The sequence below is a fragment of the Polistes canadensis genome, unplaced genomic scaffold (genome assembly GCF_001313835.1).
Source record: "Polistes canadensis isolate GaletaPanama2010 unplaced genomic scaffold, ASM131383v1 scaffold_55, whole genome shotgun sequence".
NCBI lineage: Eukaryota > Metazoa > Arthropoda > Insecta > Hymenoptera > Vespidae > Polistes > Polistes canadensis.
Window position 1 is genome coordinate 278,404 of NW_014569602.1, and position 15,619 is coordinate 294,022.

At 32.4% G+C, this 15,619-nt stretch overlaps 6 protein-coding genes across 10 annotated transcripts; 4 read left to right on the plus strand and 2 right to left on the minus strand.

The window, feature by feature from the left end:
- Positions 1 to 1,326: 1,326 nt before the first annotated feature.
- LOC106785725 lies at positions 1,327 to 5,004 on the plus strand. 3 transcript variants are annotated; one of them, XM_014746414.1, is made up of 5 exons: positions 1,327 to 1,434; positions 2,264 to 2,397; positions 2,676 to 2,966; positions 3,721 to 4,294; positions 4,408 to 5,004. In XM_014746414.1, exons 1-5 carry the CDS (start codon positions 1,356 to 1,358, stop codon positions 4,815 to 4,817), a joined length of 1,488 nt encoding a protein of 495 aa, XP_014601900.1. In that variant the 5' UTR covers positions 1,327 to 1,355; the 3' UTR covers positions 4,818 to 5,004. The 3 variants fall into 3 exon arrangements, with proteins under 3 accessions (XP_014601900.1, XP_014601901.1, XP_014601902.1); XM_014746415.1 differs by having other exon boundaries at positions 4,411 to 5,004; XM_014746416.1 differs by lacking the exon at positions 1,327 to 1,434 and adding an exon at positions 1,488 to 1,553.
- Positions 5,005 to 5,300: 296 nt separating this feature from the next.
- On the minus strand, positions 5,301 to 8,802 carry LOC106785729. Its single transcript, XM_014746420.1, has 2 exons — positions 8,446 to 8,802; positions 5,301 to 6,237 (listed from the first exon to the last, which is right to left on the minus strand). Exon 2 carries the CDS (start codon positions 6,111 to 6,113, stop codon positions 5,415 to 5,417), a length of 699 nt encoding a protein of 232 aa, XP_014601906.1. The 5' UTR covers positions 6,114 to 6,237; positions 8,446 to 8,802; the 3' UTR covers positions 5,301 to 5,414.
- LOC106785728 (mediator of RNA polymerase II transcription subunit 30-like) lies at positions 6,762 to 8,548 on the plus strand. Its single transcript, XM_014746419.1, has 4 exons — positions 6,762 to 7,340; positions 7,435 to 7,839; positions 7,912 to 8,168; positions 8,239 to 8,548. The coding sequence occupies exons 1-4, from the start codon at positions 7,223 to 7,225 to the stop codon at positions 8,335 to 8,337; spliced, it is 879 nt and encodes a 292-aa protein (XP_014601905.1). The 5' UTR covers positions 6,762 to 7,222; the 3' UTR covers positions 8,338 to 8,548.
- A 96-nt stretch (positions 8,803 to 8,898) lies between the features above and the next one.
- On the plus strand, positions 8,899 to 10,746 carry LOC106785726 (mediator of RNA polymerase II transcription subunit 30-like). 2 transcript variants are annotated; one of them, XM_014746417.1, is made up of 4 exons: positions 8,899 to 9,291; positions 9,386 to 9,793; positions 9,865 to 10,121; positions 10,193 to 10,746. In XM_014746417.1, exons 1-4 carry the CDS (start codon positions 9,174 to 9,176, stop codon positions 10,289 to 10,291), a joined length of 882 nt encoding a protein of 293 aa, XP_014601903.1. In that variant the 5' UTR covers positions 8,899 to 9,173; the 3' UTR covers positions 10,292 to 10,746. The 2 variants fall into 2 exon arrangements, with proteins under 2 accessions (XP_014601903.1, XP_014601904.1); XM_014746418.1 differs by having other exon boundaries at positions 9,215 to 9,291; positions 9,369 to 9,793.
- Positions 10,404 to 11,342, minus strand: LOC106785730 (gem-associated protein 7-like). Its single transcript, XM_014746421.1, has 2 exons — positions 11,002 to 11,342; positions 10,404 to 10,604 (listed from the first exon to the last, which is right to left on the minus strand). The coding sequence occupies exons 1-2, from the start codon at positions 11,165 to 11,167 to the stop codon at positions 10,420 to 10,422; spliced, it is 351 nt and encodes a 116-aa protein (XP_014601907.1). The 5' UTR covers positions 11,168 to 11,342; the 3' UTR covers positions 10,404 to 10,419.
- An 886-nt stretch (positions 11,343 to 12,228) lies between these two features.
- LOC106785682 (protein TIC 214-like) lies at positions 12,229 to 15,524 on the plus strand. Of its 2 annotated transcripts, XM_014746330.1 has the most exons (5): positions 12,229 to 12,248; positions 12,944 to 13,060; positions 13,610 to 13,745; positions 13,833 to 14,500; positions 14,745 to 15,524. In XM_014746330.1, exons 3-5 carry the CDS (start codon positions 13,697 to 13,699, stop codon positions 15,423 to 15,425), a joined length of 1,398 nt encoding a protein of 465 aa, XP_014601816.1. In that variant the 5' UTR covers positions 12,229 to 12,248; positions 12,944 to 13,060; positions 13,610 to 13,696; the 3' UTR covers positions 15,426 to 15,524. The 2 variants fall into 2 exon arrangements, with proteins under 2 accessions (XP_014601816.1, XP_014601815.1); XM_014746329.1 differs by lacking the exons at positions 12,229 to 12,248; positions 12,944 to 13,060 and having other exon boundaries at positions 13,361 to 13,745.
- Positions 15,525 to 15,619: the final 95 nt, after the last annotated feature.

Consider the following 15,619-nt stretch of genomic DNA (forward strand, 5'->3'; position numbering starts at 1 on the left):
CATTGAAGTTACCGTTAACTCTATCATTTCTTTTTGTTTTTTTCTTTTTTTCAACCGATTAAATCCATTGAATCGAATAAAATACTAACTACGAAAAATTTATGGTCATGCGATTCTTCGCGCGAAACCTTCGTATTTTTGTAGATAGAATGTAGATACACAGTAAAATACGTAAAATGAATAGACGAGAATACAGATTTATCGTCATTAACGTAGTTCGAATAAAACTGTGAATATATGCATCAGGGATTATAATGAAGCTCTTTGCTTGTATCCTTTGATCTTTGCAAGCACGACCAATGAATCAGCCCCTGTCGTCCATTCGTTCAAATCTCAGGCTTTATTAGTCATAATTTTTATTTATCGTTTGGCAAGCTTAAGGCGATCGCGATAACGTAATTCAAAATGCGACTTATCTTACTAACGCGTATTGCAAACAAATATGCGACGTACATAGACATTTTCTATTATCGACGTGTTCAAAACAAAATAAATAGAAATAATTAGGCAAATCTACTTTGGCATCGAAGGATACGCGTATGAAAATATTAAAAAAAAAAGAAAATGATAATATTATATTATTCATATTATTTTATTTGAATTACATCGAAAGAATTTTATTCCTACAACTCTTTCGTTAACGTTCTCGTTTAAAAATTTGTCTGAAGAATCCTTCGGTATTGATGAGAAACCAGTCGACGATACTACGTAAATATATTGGGACGTTAGAAAGAATGCGATAATGGAATCGACGATGTTATCATTGAACGATGAATAGAAGTACCATGTTTAGTTGCGATGCAATAAACAAAAAGCATTTTTGCAACATCGGAGAAATCTTCTTTTATTCTTACCTGATTAACCCGACCTATTAATATCCTTCTTATAGCTTTATCCTTTCGTATATTATTTTAAGTTCTTTTTTTTTTCATCATGCATATTATGCATCGTTTTACTCGATACCGCGCTACAACATTGACTAACTCGAATAATAATATAGTTCGTTGCTTCAACGCCAGTTCTTTTTTTTAGCAAAAAAATATCAAAATAAGAACAATATCAATGATGATAGAACAAAATTGCGGTAATTTTGAGACGATATTAAAAATATGTATCGAAATCGGCACTCACTCGCTCACAATCGCAGTTTGCTTTACGATCGAGTTCGTTGCCGAAGAGAACTCCGTGACTTTTTGCTCTAATATTAACGGAACGGAGTTAAAGTCAAGGGGGGGCCTTTTCATCCGAAGAGGGAGAGAAAGAAAGAGAGAGAGAGAGAAACGATTGGAGGGGTAGGGGGTCCGTTGATATAAAGGAGAGAGCCCCGTACTCTGGGGGCCCAGTACCATTCAAAGATGCAGACTACCGGGATGCTGCGTGGTACCAGGGCCATCTACTTTCTCGTACTACTCGCGCCTCTCGTTGATAATGCTCGTGAGTAAAAGGATAAAATCCCTTGTGAAAATCAGTGACGTGAAGTGAGAACCGTGATTAATATTTTTCTCTTGCTTTGTGAAAAAATAATCAGATGGGAGTACTAATGGTAGTAATTGGTAGGAAGGATCGTGTGTTAGTTTCTTCGCACTTGGAATATTACTCGATTTAATCAATTAGTGTGGTATTTCACGTATTTGTGTACTGTCGTATCTTTTTATACAAGCAAACAATTTTGATATTCTTATAATAAAAACTAGCATTGTTAATAACTTGTATAAAAATTAATTTGATTCAAAATTTGACTAGATTTCTCTACTTGTTTATTAATGAGATATTGTATAATTATAACATTTGCATAAATTTATATGTAGTTCATCTCTATTAGAAGATTGGCTAATTGTATGTGTCGAATAAAACAATTAGAATTTCAAAAGATTTTAAAAGCGAAACTGCGTAGATTTCCCGCGTTTATTTTCTTTTTCTTTGTCAACATTTCGACATCTACTCTTGCATAATCGTTTAATAAACAAAACTAACCAATAAATACGAAGACTTTTCATCTATGTTATACCAATTATCTGATACTAATTGTAAAAGCAAAATGTTATATGTTATGTTTAATGAAAGAATATAATCATTAGTCTAACAATTAGCTCACTTTTCAACACACTTGACGAGTAATTTTCCAATTAGTTACTTATGAACGTGCACGACTATATAATTAATCTATTAGTCGCTCCTTGAATAAAATTAATGATTTGAGATTTACGATTAAATTTCTATAAGATGTTAATTATTGTCAATCATACGTTCTCTATCTTCATAGATTCGTATCCCTATCAAATATTGCCCAGCATCCCCGGCTACATTCCTGTATACATAAGAAATGGAGATCAACCGTTGGAGGAAATAAATCCTGCCTTGGCCGAAGCATTCCACGAACACTCGGGCTTATCCAAGGTATCGATTTTGCTGTGATCCTCTGGAACAAGAACTAGAAAGCGATAACTAAAATCGTTTAACAAGAAAGTTCGATGCAAAGTAGGCCCGAATCTAATTCTATTCTTAACGCGTTCAACTCGCATACGATACATATTTTTGTAAATAATCAAATTTAATAATTAATAACATTTCAAATATCTTATAATAAATTTCGAAAACCGTTAACGTTAACACTAACGTTTGTAATTAAATATTTTTTACTGAACAAATTGAAAAAATCATTTAATTTGACGCAGAGCATTCGATTGGATCACAACTTCAGCCAGCTCGAGTCTATCGAAGAAAGCAGAGCCAACTCGGTTGTTGATGAATCGAGAAAAAAATATTACCCTGCATACGCTAGGGAATCCGGAAATTCAATAGCCGGTAATGAGAGGCGTGAGGAAGAAGATATGCACGCTGAAAAGAATCCTGGCTTTCAAGTACCAAAACTCGTTTCTCTTTATGAATTGCATGAAAAATTGAAGAAAGCGCAGAAGGAGGATCAATTGAAAGATGGTTCCGATTTCAAGGTGTCTCTGGCCAAAGTAATTTTATATGATTCTTTATAATTATGGATGTATTTACACGAAATAATTTTTTTCATCGGCTCTAATATAGAGTTATTTTCTTTTACGAAATTTGCCGGCAACGAACGAACGTCTTAACATATTTCAAATGAGTTTGCATAAGAATTCGCTTCGTGAGTCATTATAATTATCGTGATAATTGTGAAATCATTACAATTAAAAATAAACATTATTTTACATGATGTTCTCATATACGCAAATGACGAATAAATACTATGACGTTTCTCCACGAAATGACCATTAATTATTTCCATACGCGTTGAATATTCGATTGAATTATGCTACGCGTATATCGTATTTATATGCAGAAATATCTGTAGATCTTTATCCGTCTGTAAGGATTGCTGATTGAGCGGATAAAATGAAAACATTCAATGTCACGCGTTATATCTCTATAATTTCTCTTATTCGCATCATGTTACAAGAAAATTAAACAGCTGGTTAAGATTTGATTCACCGATTCAACGGGTTACCAACGAATACGTACATCGTTAATCATTCTGATTAATACGAATCCGTCCGACTCTTCTCGATATGTTTTCACATTGGTAAAACTTGAATTTATATTCGAGAGATCACGGTGAGATAACTTTTCCAAAAAAAATCCAAATGCAAATTTACATATTTGATACAGAGTCTCGTCTAACTTATCGTTTAAAATATTCCTATTTTTGTTTTGTTTTCAAGAAAATGTGCTATTTTAATTTCATAGGTAAGTTCGATCTTATCGACAGAAAAGAGGGATAATTCAGACAGACTGTCGACAGAGATTGAGAAAGAGGAAAGCAAACCGAATGATTTATATGATCCTAATCCAAATTATCCTGAGCTACCTGCTGAGATCGGGCATAATCGTGATACTCCGCAGGACTTCGTGTCTGTGATAGGACTAGAATCACTGACCGAGCAACCTAACGTTCGCCAATACAAGGATCTCTCGCATCTTACGGAGGAGAAAAACGCGGTCGACGATAAAAACACGAAGGAGGAGGAACCGGTTAAGGAGCAACGTCCTTCGGATATTTTGTCGAACGTGCAGAAACTTTCGCCGATCGCTCCACCGGAAGCTTACGCGAGTCAAAAATCCGACGAGAAGGTGGAAAAGAAAACCGAAAAAAAAACGGATAGCAAAACAGAAACATTAACCACGCAAGAGCCGACTCCTCTCCTTTATAAAGATTTATCTCATCTTTCCAATGACCAGAAGGTAATCGAATCTTCCAATAAAAAGGATGAGAAATCAGAGAAGGAAGAAGAAACTTCTTCGGATGCCGTTAAGGATACAGGTATTTATTTCAAAATATTATTATTGCGAAATCATTTATGAAAACTATATAATAATAGAATGAGTATTTAAATTGATCATTTTATTTTTCAATAAATGATTTGTCTCTTACAGTAGTAAAGGAAACAGCGAAAGAAGAGAACCCTACGAACGTTTTCAAACTTTCTCCAATTGCTCCGCCAGAAGCATACGAAACGGAAGAGAAAACAACGAAGAACAAAGTCGAAGAGAAGCCTATCAATACGTCGCTTATTCATCTACCGATTCACCAACCAATAGTCCATCTTTATAAAGATCTCTCTCATCTGTCGAACGATGAAGAAGAAACGGTTACCGAAAAAGAAAATGAAACGCCGATAAAGGTGAAATCTCCTTACAATGTTTCAACAAACGTTTTTAAACTTTCACCGATTGCACCACCAGAAGCATATTCGAAAAAAGACGATCAAGATATTGTTCCTAGTGTGATACTCATGCAAGAAATCGTCCAGGATGATAAAAAAGCAGAGTCTCATAGGACATAACGACGACGTATCAACGTAATCTCGAATAAAAGAGACTATTATAATACTTTCATCTCATTGATTGAGAACTTTGTCGTCGATCGAATCAGGATCCTCTCGTTTTACGATTTTTAAATGTAGGATAATATTTCTGTTTTTTTTTCTTGTTAAGGAAGAGAAAATAAATACGTAACATGTCAATCCTTTATAATATAGGCACGTATAATATTTCGCTCAATTAACGTTGTCCCGAAAAACTTTGTTCAAATTTACAGAAGCTCGAAGAGATATTGTAAATTTGTTTAAACACAATAATCTTCGATCTCTCTTCGTCATCGGTAACGTTGGTTTGAGCGGATAAATAGAGAGGATTTCGAAACTCCATTTATAATAAATCTTTGAAAGATTTCAGCGTTCTTTTCTTAAATCGCCCGACATGCTTCAATCGATAACAATAGAAATATGATAAAAATATTATTCTATCTAAAAAGAGATAGCAATGCATATTTTAATTTGAAATTTTATTAATACAATTGACCGATAATTGATATAATGTATCTGATTATTTAGAAATGATATTAACTCCACATACAAATTTTTTATTTCATAATTTCTATCTTATAACTTATTACGTATCCTATAATTATTTTCACCATTTTTTAAAAATAGCGTTACCGGAAGTTTCTTAACGCCAACAGTTCTGACTGCATTCGAAGCAGCAACAATCCAATTCTTTGCAATTTCTTCGTCCACGTATATATCAAAGTAAGACCTACGATCCTCGAGAAATCTTTCACTGGTAAGAATGAAAATCTTGTCGTAAAGTCGACAAGCATAAGCCGGTAATTTTTTGCCAGCTTCCGGCATGTAGACATCTTCAATAACGTAACAACGACAATTTCCTTGAGGCCAACTGGGTAATACATCTTCATTTTTCTTCTTTCTTTCAAAATCCGATTGATACTTTTGATCCTTTGCATTGGATAATTTTTCGGAGGATCTTCTTAAAGTATTTGGATCATTATTCTCGTCGATACGAATTTTTGCTATTCTAGATAAAGCTGATACGAGACAACGATTTTTATCCTTTACGCCAGAACATAAATCAATTTTCGTGTTCGAACTGAAATTCTTCGATGATTGATAACTCGGTGGATCGTCGATAACCGAAGAACGTGAGATTACTTCCAACGATTTAGTTGTATCTTTCTTTTCTTTCGTTGTTATGTTCATCCTTAATTCTTTTTCTTCAATCGACTTGCCACCGATATTAAAGACGAGACATGTTAACGTGATCAATAAAATAATGTGATGCATATCGTTACTGTGCGATTAATTGGATATCACACTCGTAATAATTTTGATAAAATATTATTTTTAATGTCTTGTTAAAAGACAATATCGAGAGCGTCGTCGCAATGTCTTGCTGGAAGAAAATTTACTGAAACCGAGAGAAAAAAGGAATAATAAATATGAAAGTGGTATCTACGAGTTCAAACAAAGTGTTAGAGTACGTTACGAGCAGAAATCAGAAAATGTTCTACTTCGTAAATGTCTTTTATGTTCAAAGACCTTATTTGCTCTTCAGATATTCTTCGATTTTGTTTAATCTGCTTCTAACTGTTCATCGTCTTGATTTTCTCGACGAAATTAAATGGAATTATATTCGACTTTGATCTGTGATTTATAGATTCGATAAATAATTCTAATTCTAATTATCAATAATTGATACCGAACGTTTCTTCATAATTTTTAGATTACAAATTCAATGAATTAGAAGAAATAATTTTGTTTTCTTATTACTAATTAAATAAATTTTTCGATCTGAGAATACATTGCGACATAAGATGAATTAAGTTGTATGAACAAAAAGCATTCACTCACAATATATAAGCTAAATGTAAAAATCTTGAGAAAACTAAAAAAAAAAATATGTTTAACTTTTTAGAAAAAGCTTTTTAAAAAGACACAATGTTTACGAAATGAATTCTGTAATTCCAAGAATTTTACTTTTCATATAGACGTAAACGCAATAATTATTACTACGAGATTTTACTTATTTCAACGATCGAGTCGACATTTATACGGTGTATGAGCATGCGCATGCGATTGGCGATGTCAACAATTTAATGCAGCGCGTGGCTTGCACCTCACTGTTCGAGGAGACGTAAATGCATCAACCTTAGAATGAATTTCTTGCATTCTTTTAACTGCTGATATTGTTTTATTAACTGTAATCTAAAAATATCTAATTTTATCGCAAACAAAAATAATTCCCCGCTAGAATAAAAATTGATAAATTTCAATCAATGAGTGTGCAAAGTCTAACCTAAACGAACGTAACCTAAAAGAAGTTACACTACGATTTATTATTATCGTTAAATAGGGCTATTAATAAATAAAAGATTCTTACTAAATAAAGAAAAATGGCTGGACAACAGCATTCCTTCCCACCTGGGTTTCCAAATGTTCAACATTCTGCGATGAGAACACAATTTGGAGGAGGAGAAATGGTTTCTGGTTTAATGGGACCTCAACAAGGCGGTGAGTATTTACAATGAAGTTGTTAATTATTAAAAAGTAGAAATATAGAAAGAGTTATAGAATAGCATTAAATATAGTAATATAATGGTGCTAGGTATAGTAAGTCCGCAGCAATTTGGAGTCGGAGTAGGTGTTGGCGTTGGAATTGGAGGAGTAGGTTCTAACGCTATGGGAATGCAAAATGCTCAACAAGTTTTAGCCCAACAACATCAACAACAATCAGTTGCCATGCAACAACAAATGCAACAGATGCAACAACAGCAAATGCAATTGCAGCAACAACAACAAGCAGCTCTCGTACAACAAACTAATCAGATTAGTAATCAGACTACTACACCGCAAACACCTGTTGCACCAACACAACTTCCACCTCAACAGCAACAAAATAAAGATCTCAACACTGTTAGCTTGTGTAAATTTGGACAAGAGATTGTACAAGATATTGTAAGTCGTACTTTAGATGTCTTCCAAACGCTTAAAGTACTTCAACTACCAAATGGTAAGTTTTGATTTAAATAAACTGGTTTTGGTAAATACCAAATTGATGATATAAGATTCTATTTGGCTACAGGTACATCACAAGGAGCTAGTATTGCCAACAGTAAGAAAACTAAGGTACAAGATCAGTTAATGACTTTAAAGATGTTATTTAACCGTTTAAGGCGGATTTATGAAAAATGCAATGAAAATTGCCAACTTCAAGGTATGGAATATACACACATTGAAAGTTTAATACCGTTAAAAGAAGAATGGGATATGAAATCAGAGGAGAGAAAGACATCGGAAGCTTATAAATTAGCATACAAAGAAAGTGAAGAAATAATGGAGGTTGGTAAAAATTTAGAAAAAGTTTAACGCATGTCATATTTGATTCTAATCAATTTTTTTATGTTTCTAGCAAGTCATATCAAAAAGTAAGCACCTTAAAGAAATAATTGACAAATTAAGACGTATCATTTCAGAAATAAATACTATGTTAAATATGCGCCGATCTTAGATTACAAAAATTATATACTTATTTAAGTTGCAATAGACTGAGATACTATAAGATAAAGTAATAATATCTTAATATAGGAATGTAAAGAGAAATGTATGACTTACCTACCTCTTAGAATAATCTTACTATAAGATAAAAAACTTGTTTATCTTTCTAACGAAAAGCCATAATGTTTGCAAACGAGTTCTGTGATTCGAAAAACTTTACTTTTCGTATAGACGTTATATGTAATAATTTTTGCTACAAAACTTTACCTATCCCAACGATCAAGTTGACATTTATACAGAATATGGGCATGCGCATCGCAATGTCAACAATTTAAAGTACAACGGGAGTTGTACGTTCCACGAGATAACGCATATGAAACGATCTTCAAATGAATTAATTACTTGCGTTCTTTTAACTGTTGATATTATTTTATCAACTACAATCTAATAACATCTAACTCATTGTAATCAAAAATAATTCATTATTTGAATAAAAATTGATACGTTCCAATTAACCCATTTATATCATGACTTTACTTAAATTATCGTATTCAAACGTTAACGTAGCTCATTTGCCAATTGGCTCGTGTCATTTCGCGCGGCCATATTTTGCCAGTATGTGCGAAATATTTTGTGACTGCTGAACAAAGCAAGTCGTAGTTCACGAAATAGTTTGTGTATAGAAATACAAGATAATCGTTATGCGCGGAATAATCCGCTTAGGGATGCATGCAAATGCGTTAATGAATATGTGAAGTCTAAGTCTAACATAAAGTAACCTAAAATAGGTTATATTACGATTTGTTACTGTCGATTAATAAATAAAATATTCTTATTAAATAAAGAAAAATGGCTGGACAACAGCATCCCTTCCCATCTGGGTTTCCAAACGTACAACAATCTGCAATGAGAACACAATTTGGAGGAGGACAAATGGTTTCCGGTTTAATGGGACCCCAACAAGGCGGTGAATATTTATACTGAAGTTTTTAATTAATAAGAAGTAGAAATACAGAAAGAGTTATAGAATAGCATTAAATATAATGATATAATGGTGCTAGGTATAGTAAGTCCGCAGCAATTTGGAGTCGGAGTAGGTGTTGGCGTTGGAGTTGGAGGAGTAGGTTCTAACGCTATGGGAATGCCAAATGCTCAACAAGTCTTAGCCCAACAACAACAGCAACAACAATCAGTTACCATGCAACAACAAATGCAACAGATGCAACAACAACAATTGCAATTGCAGCAACAGCAACAAGCCGCTCTCGTACAACAAACTAATCAGACTAGTAATCAGGCTACTACACCGCAAACACCTGTTGCACCAACACAACCTCCTCCTCAACAGCAACAAAATAAAGATTTTAACACTGCTAGCTTATGTAGATTTGGACAAGAGACTGTGCAAGATATTGTAAGTCGTACTTTAGATGTCTTCCAAACGCTTAAAGTACTTCAACCACCAAATGGTAAATTTTGATTTAAATAAATTGGTTTGGTAAATACCAAATTCATAGTATAAGATTCTATTTGATTACAGGCACGCCACAAGGAGCTAGCGTTGCTAACGATAAGAAAACTAAAGTACAAGAACAATTAAGAATGTTAAAATTGTTATTTAAACGTTTGAGGCTCATTTATGAAAAATGCAATGAAAATTGCCAACTTCAAGGTATGGAATATACACACATTGAAAGTTTAATACCATTAAAAGAAGAATGGGATATGAAATCAGAGGAGAAAAAGACATCAGAAGCTTATAGACTAGCATACGAAGAAAGTAAAGAAATAACAGAGGTTAGTAAAATATCAAAAAAAGAGTTAATTCATATTGTATTTGATTCTAATCAATTATTTTATGTTTCTAGCAAGTCATATTAAAGAATAGGCATCTTAAAGAAATAATTGATCATTTAAGACGTATCATTTCAGAAATAAATACTATGTTAAATATGCGCCGATCTTAGATTATGAGATGTATGTATACTTGTTTAATTTGCTATAGATTTATACTATATGATAAAGTTATATCTTAATTTATATAAGAATTTAAAGAGAAATGTGTGATTTACCTACCTCTAGAATAATCTTAGTATTAATTATTAATAATATTCTCAACTTCCATGGAGATAATATCGTTTGTTCTGAGAATAGCTTCTGGAATTATTCCAAGCGGGGTCTCCAAGTTTCGCACAAATAATTCCAGGCAGTCTACGTCAGAGCCACGAAATTCACCAGTTACGTGTGAATTTTCATACAAATTAAATTTGGCTTTTTTTCCTGCAAAATAAAGTAAATAAAACAGAATAATTTACTAAAATAACTTTTAGAACAACGTATTAAAACAAATCACGTTGGTAGTACTTTATATGTAAAATATCGGATATTATATTCCAATTGTAAATACATAAAATCATTGAAATTTTTATTAGGATATTTTTGAATTTTTTTCCATTGCGTATTATTCAAGTTAAACAACAAAAATGGAGTCTCTTTATTGGCGCCATATTCAAGTGTTACTTTGAATATAGAAAAATACGATACAATCATAATTATGTAATGAATTTCTCATTAAAGTTAAGTATTTATTCAAAGAATATAATTGATTTTAACATTAATATTTAATTATTAAAATTAGGTTAAATATGCAAACTGATAAAAAATCAAAATAACATACCGACAATACCAGTTATTATACGTAGGAAACGTTCTCGTAAAAAAGCACGTGCTTTTTGATTCTCCGGCGACGAAAAGTTTAATGTTACATTTTCTTCGTTAGTTTCAGTATTCTGTTCTTCTTTTTCAATCATTTTTTGTGACAAAGTATTTTGACGGTTTAGCATCGGTCTTTACTTATGGCGGAGAAAAAGAGAGGGAATAGTTTGGCTACATATTACTGCGCGCGCATCCTTTTCCTGTGTGCGCCAAATTTAAATTTACGATATGATGAATACATATATGCGCTATGATTTTTTATTAATAATTCTGTTTGTTACCATACGATTTTGAGCATTATTGAAGTGAAACTTTTTTTAGGACGGTACCGAATATTTTCAAGTAAGACGAAAAATGATCGGTTTTGAGGAGGACGCATTATTTGAGTGGCAAGGAAACAATGGGGAAATATCAAACGAAAAAAAATATGCATGTCAATTAAGCTTATCAAAAATGCAATATAACATTTAATAATTATTTCTAAAATTATATCAATCGAGAAGAACCAATATAAACACACACATACATATATTTATTATTCATTTAAATATTAAGAAATAAATAAAAATCTATCATACATCAAAAAACATACATCAGTAAAAAAATAACTTCAATACATTCATTTTATGTTTTTTGTTTCTAGGAATTTATTTTATAACATGCATATTTACTTTTTACTTTTATGTATAGTAATAATTCATATGATTGAATGTGTGTGTATGTGTGAGAGAGATAGAGGAAGAGGTAGAGATGAGGGGAAGGTCAAAGTTCGGCGAATTCCAATAAATTTGTCTTTTATCAAGTAAACATAGAAAAACATTCTCGAACGACTGCCTAAGTTGATTGAGAGGGGAGAGGTGACTCGTATATCCTATTTTGATTTTGGATGACGTAGAGACAAGTCGTAACGTATTCGCTCTCCTTGTAAAAATTTATTCTTGTGTAATCAAATAATATTTGATTTTATATGTAATTAACTCTCATTTGATTTACAGATTTATTCAATCATAATCGATGGTGTGAATGTCTTGAAATTAAGTAAGAATATTTGTAACCACAAAATTAGAGACTATTATATTTTTCTATAGTTTCAGAAAGATTTTTACCATAATCTCATTATTTTTTTCTTTCTTTTTTTTAATTTTAGAGATTTATTCGTCAATTTCCAAATGGATCTTCGACGCAGCAACTTCCTCACAGTGAAATTCGGTAACCGATATTACTAACGATGTCCATAGAATTTGTATGGTGCAACATAAGCATTGTCCGGCTAATGGCTGATGTTAGATGTATACAAAAATTGTAACTTTTCGTTTCGTTAATTAATTGTTATATAAATTAAATGATTTATTGAATTAATTACTTAATTACGCATTACAATTGTTGTTTATTTATAAATTTATTATTTTTATTATTTATTATATTTATTTATTTATAAATTTATACGTTGTTTAGTTTTACACTAATGCTGTATCTATTCTTTCCTATTTAAAGTCAGTGTTTGTTTAAAAAAAGTTGCATTTTTTGTGTGCAATCACGTAGATTGTAGAGTCAGTGTTTTTTTATCGGATAAAAATCTTCTTGGTCGCATTTAAAATCAACGAAAAAATTTGTTAAAATATTCTTATTAAAAAACAATTTGTTCACTGTGTAATTAAAATCGTTAACATACTTTCAGCCAATTCGGGAGAAGAGGATTTACGTTTCGTCATAAATTAAATATTGTCATAGTCGAAAGTGTAAATTAAACAAAATTCTTTAACATTTCTAAATCAATGATTAATATTATTTTATAATCTTAATTACTGCTTCTCAATCATTTTTTACATCATGGTTTGCATTCATAAAAAATGTTTTGAATGATATGAAACATAATTAATTTTATTTTGTATTTCTAATTACAGATTAATCATCGATTCAACAATTCAACAATGAATCCAATTTTAATCAACTTAACGACATCATTCGACTAACAGCGAGGGGGACCAGAGTTTTAGAGCCATCGTAGAATTTTCTTCAGAGTAAGTATTAAAGTTTAAAGTTCCTTCAGTGCCCAATTATGCCAAGGATGAAAGATCAAATATCGGCACGAATTAATAGTTGTATTCATAGATTTTTTTTCTTCTTCGAAACGAGCATAAGCGACCGTTAGCAAGACTTTTGGTTTTGCTAGATTATTTTAATTTTTAAGTATAGTGTTAATGTGTAGACAAAAATAATGAATAATCTAATAATTCAATAAAGTTATCAACATAAAAAACTGAAGAAGTTTCACTTCAGTCATGTGTGGGTTTCACACGTTTTTTATTTCTATAAGATTGAAAGTAATATAGATTATATTTATGTTAGTGTCGAGCTGTTACAAGTACTGCATCTAATCGTATATTCGTTCTATATCGATAAACTTGATAAACGCATTTCGTTCGTTATTTAGGAAAGTTTCTAATCTATACCGAAATATTTATGTTTCTGGGAAGTGTCAATCTATAACCCACATTTTCTAATAGAAACATTTAGAGTTAGACAATTACCATATTTACCCGGATATCTAACAAACGTACTTTCTCGAGCATGAGGGTAACCCGCAGATTTTGAAGTTGGTCAAGTGAACTGCTCGAGTTTCTCTTCACTTTGGAATCGATCACAGCAGAGCGAGGATGAGCTCCCTAATCGCCCTATTTTCAATCTTCATTCTTTGCTGTAGCGGTAAGAAATTGACTAAATATTTTATTATAATTTATAGGACGTTTAAATGAAATCTTATATTATTTTGTTGATGGATTTACAAAAAAGTGAAGTGTGATATTATCACGACGACAATCAAACCCCAGAGTGCAATGATTTTGAAAGAAAATGACAGTCGTCCCATGGAGAAAGAAACACCGTGGTCGAATTTGTTATTAAAGCAACTGAAATCGGTTGATATCAAGAATACGGAAAAGTTGGAAGGCAGTAAAATAGATAAGAATACATTGGAAACGTTCAACAAACGAAAATCCAAATTCTTAGGGAGTCTAGCTTTTCTAGCCGGACTTGGTTTTGGTGGACTCGCCAGTGCTGCATCGTCAACTGTAAAAGCCTATGCAAAGTTTCCTCAAGCCTCAATAGCAATGAACTTTGTTCCTTCGAAACAAGGGCCTTATTTAGCTGCTTATTACGATCCCTATTCTTTTGTCCAGAATCCTTATTTCTATCATTCTCCTTTGGGATTCTATCCTTTTGTCGATCCTTCCAAATTACAATCCCTCACGTCTCAACAAAATGGTATCAATCGTCCGACTCAAATTATTACTTTATTCGACGATAAGCAATCTTCTGATTCCGATTCCGATGATAGCGAGGAAGAATACATAGTGAAAAAAACAATAGCAGATAAATCGAAATCTTCGAATCGTCTTAAAAATCATGCCGAAAACACGGAATCCCGTATTGACAGCGTCTATAAACAGACAGAAGGAGAGGTAAGAATTTAACGAATATTAAATTGAAACCAGAACGGAGAATCGCGTGACATAAATTCCAATATCTTACATTTCTGCGTCAATAATTATCTTACCGTACGAAGAATCTACGATCGATCTTTTACGACCACCGAGATCACAATTTACGGCCTTTTTTTTTATTTCTTCTCGATCGCCAATTCCGATGCCGTTATGATTTTTCTTATTCTGTGAAATAGTAAATTCTCGATTGGAATTTTTTCAGATGACGAACGGAGTCGTTGCATGTGCAACACGAAGTAAACTCGAGGAAGAAGCAGCTGATGTATCGAATAGAGATTCTATGGCGTATGATTTGGAAGAGTTACAAGAAGATGCCGATGACTCGAAAGCAATTATGAATAGAGTCAAAAATCAAGCTCATAATTCCACGACTGTCAATAGTTCTACTGCAAGACCTAATTCAAGACCTAATTCAAGACCTACTCAAAGACCTACTCAAAGGCCTACTCAAAGGCCTACCCAAAGGCCTACCCCAACGCCTACTCCAACACCTCATCCAAGACCTACTACTACCGATACAGCCACAGAAGAAAATTCAACAACAATGGAGAGTAATATTAGTTCTACGCCATTTTTTGGTTATTACGGTGGTAATCCACTAGACATAGAACACATTGATCTCACGTCTGATATGCAACCACCCATTTATCATGAACCTAATCCAATTAATTATCATTTACCTTACGAAAGACCTGCTAATTTTTATCCCGAGGAGAAATATCATTTCTATTCGAATTCTTTTCCAAATTCGTATCCCTCCGGACCTTACATTTCTGACCATATAACAGATTATTCGAGCAACGATTTCAATCGATTTTTATATCCACCCGATAAAAATTCTCCGCCATACGCTAATCAATTTAAACCTCTAACGTATAGTTAATATGCATATTTCTAATACATATATTCACGAACGCGCACAATGTTCACCTTTTCATTAAAAATACAATACCACTGGATGAAAGTTCAATTTTAATTTACACGGTTACGAACAAAATACGCATTTTCCATTTGTCATTTATTAAAAAGGTAAATATAGATGGTTACTTTAAAAATTATTTACTTACTAATTTTAGG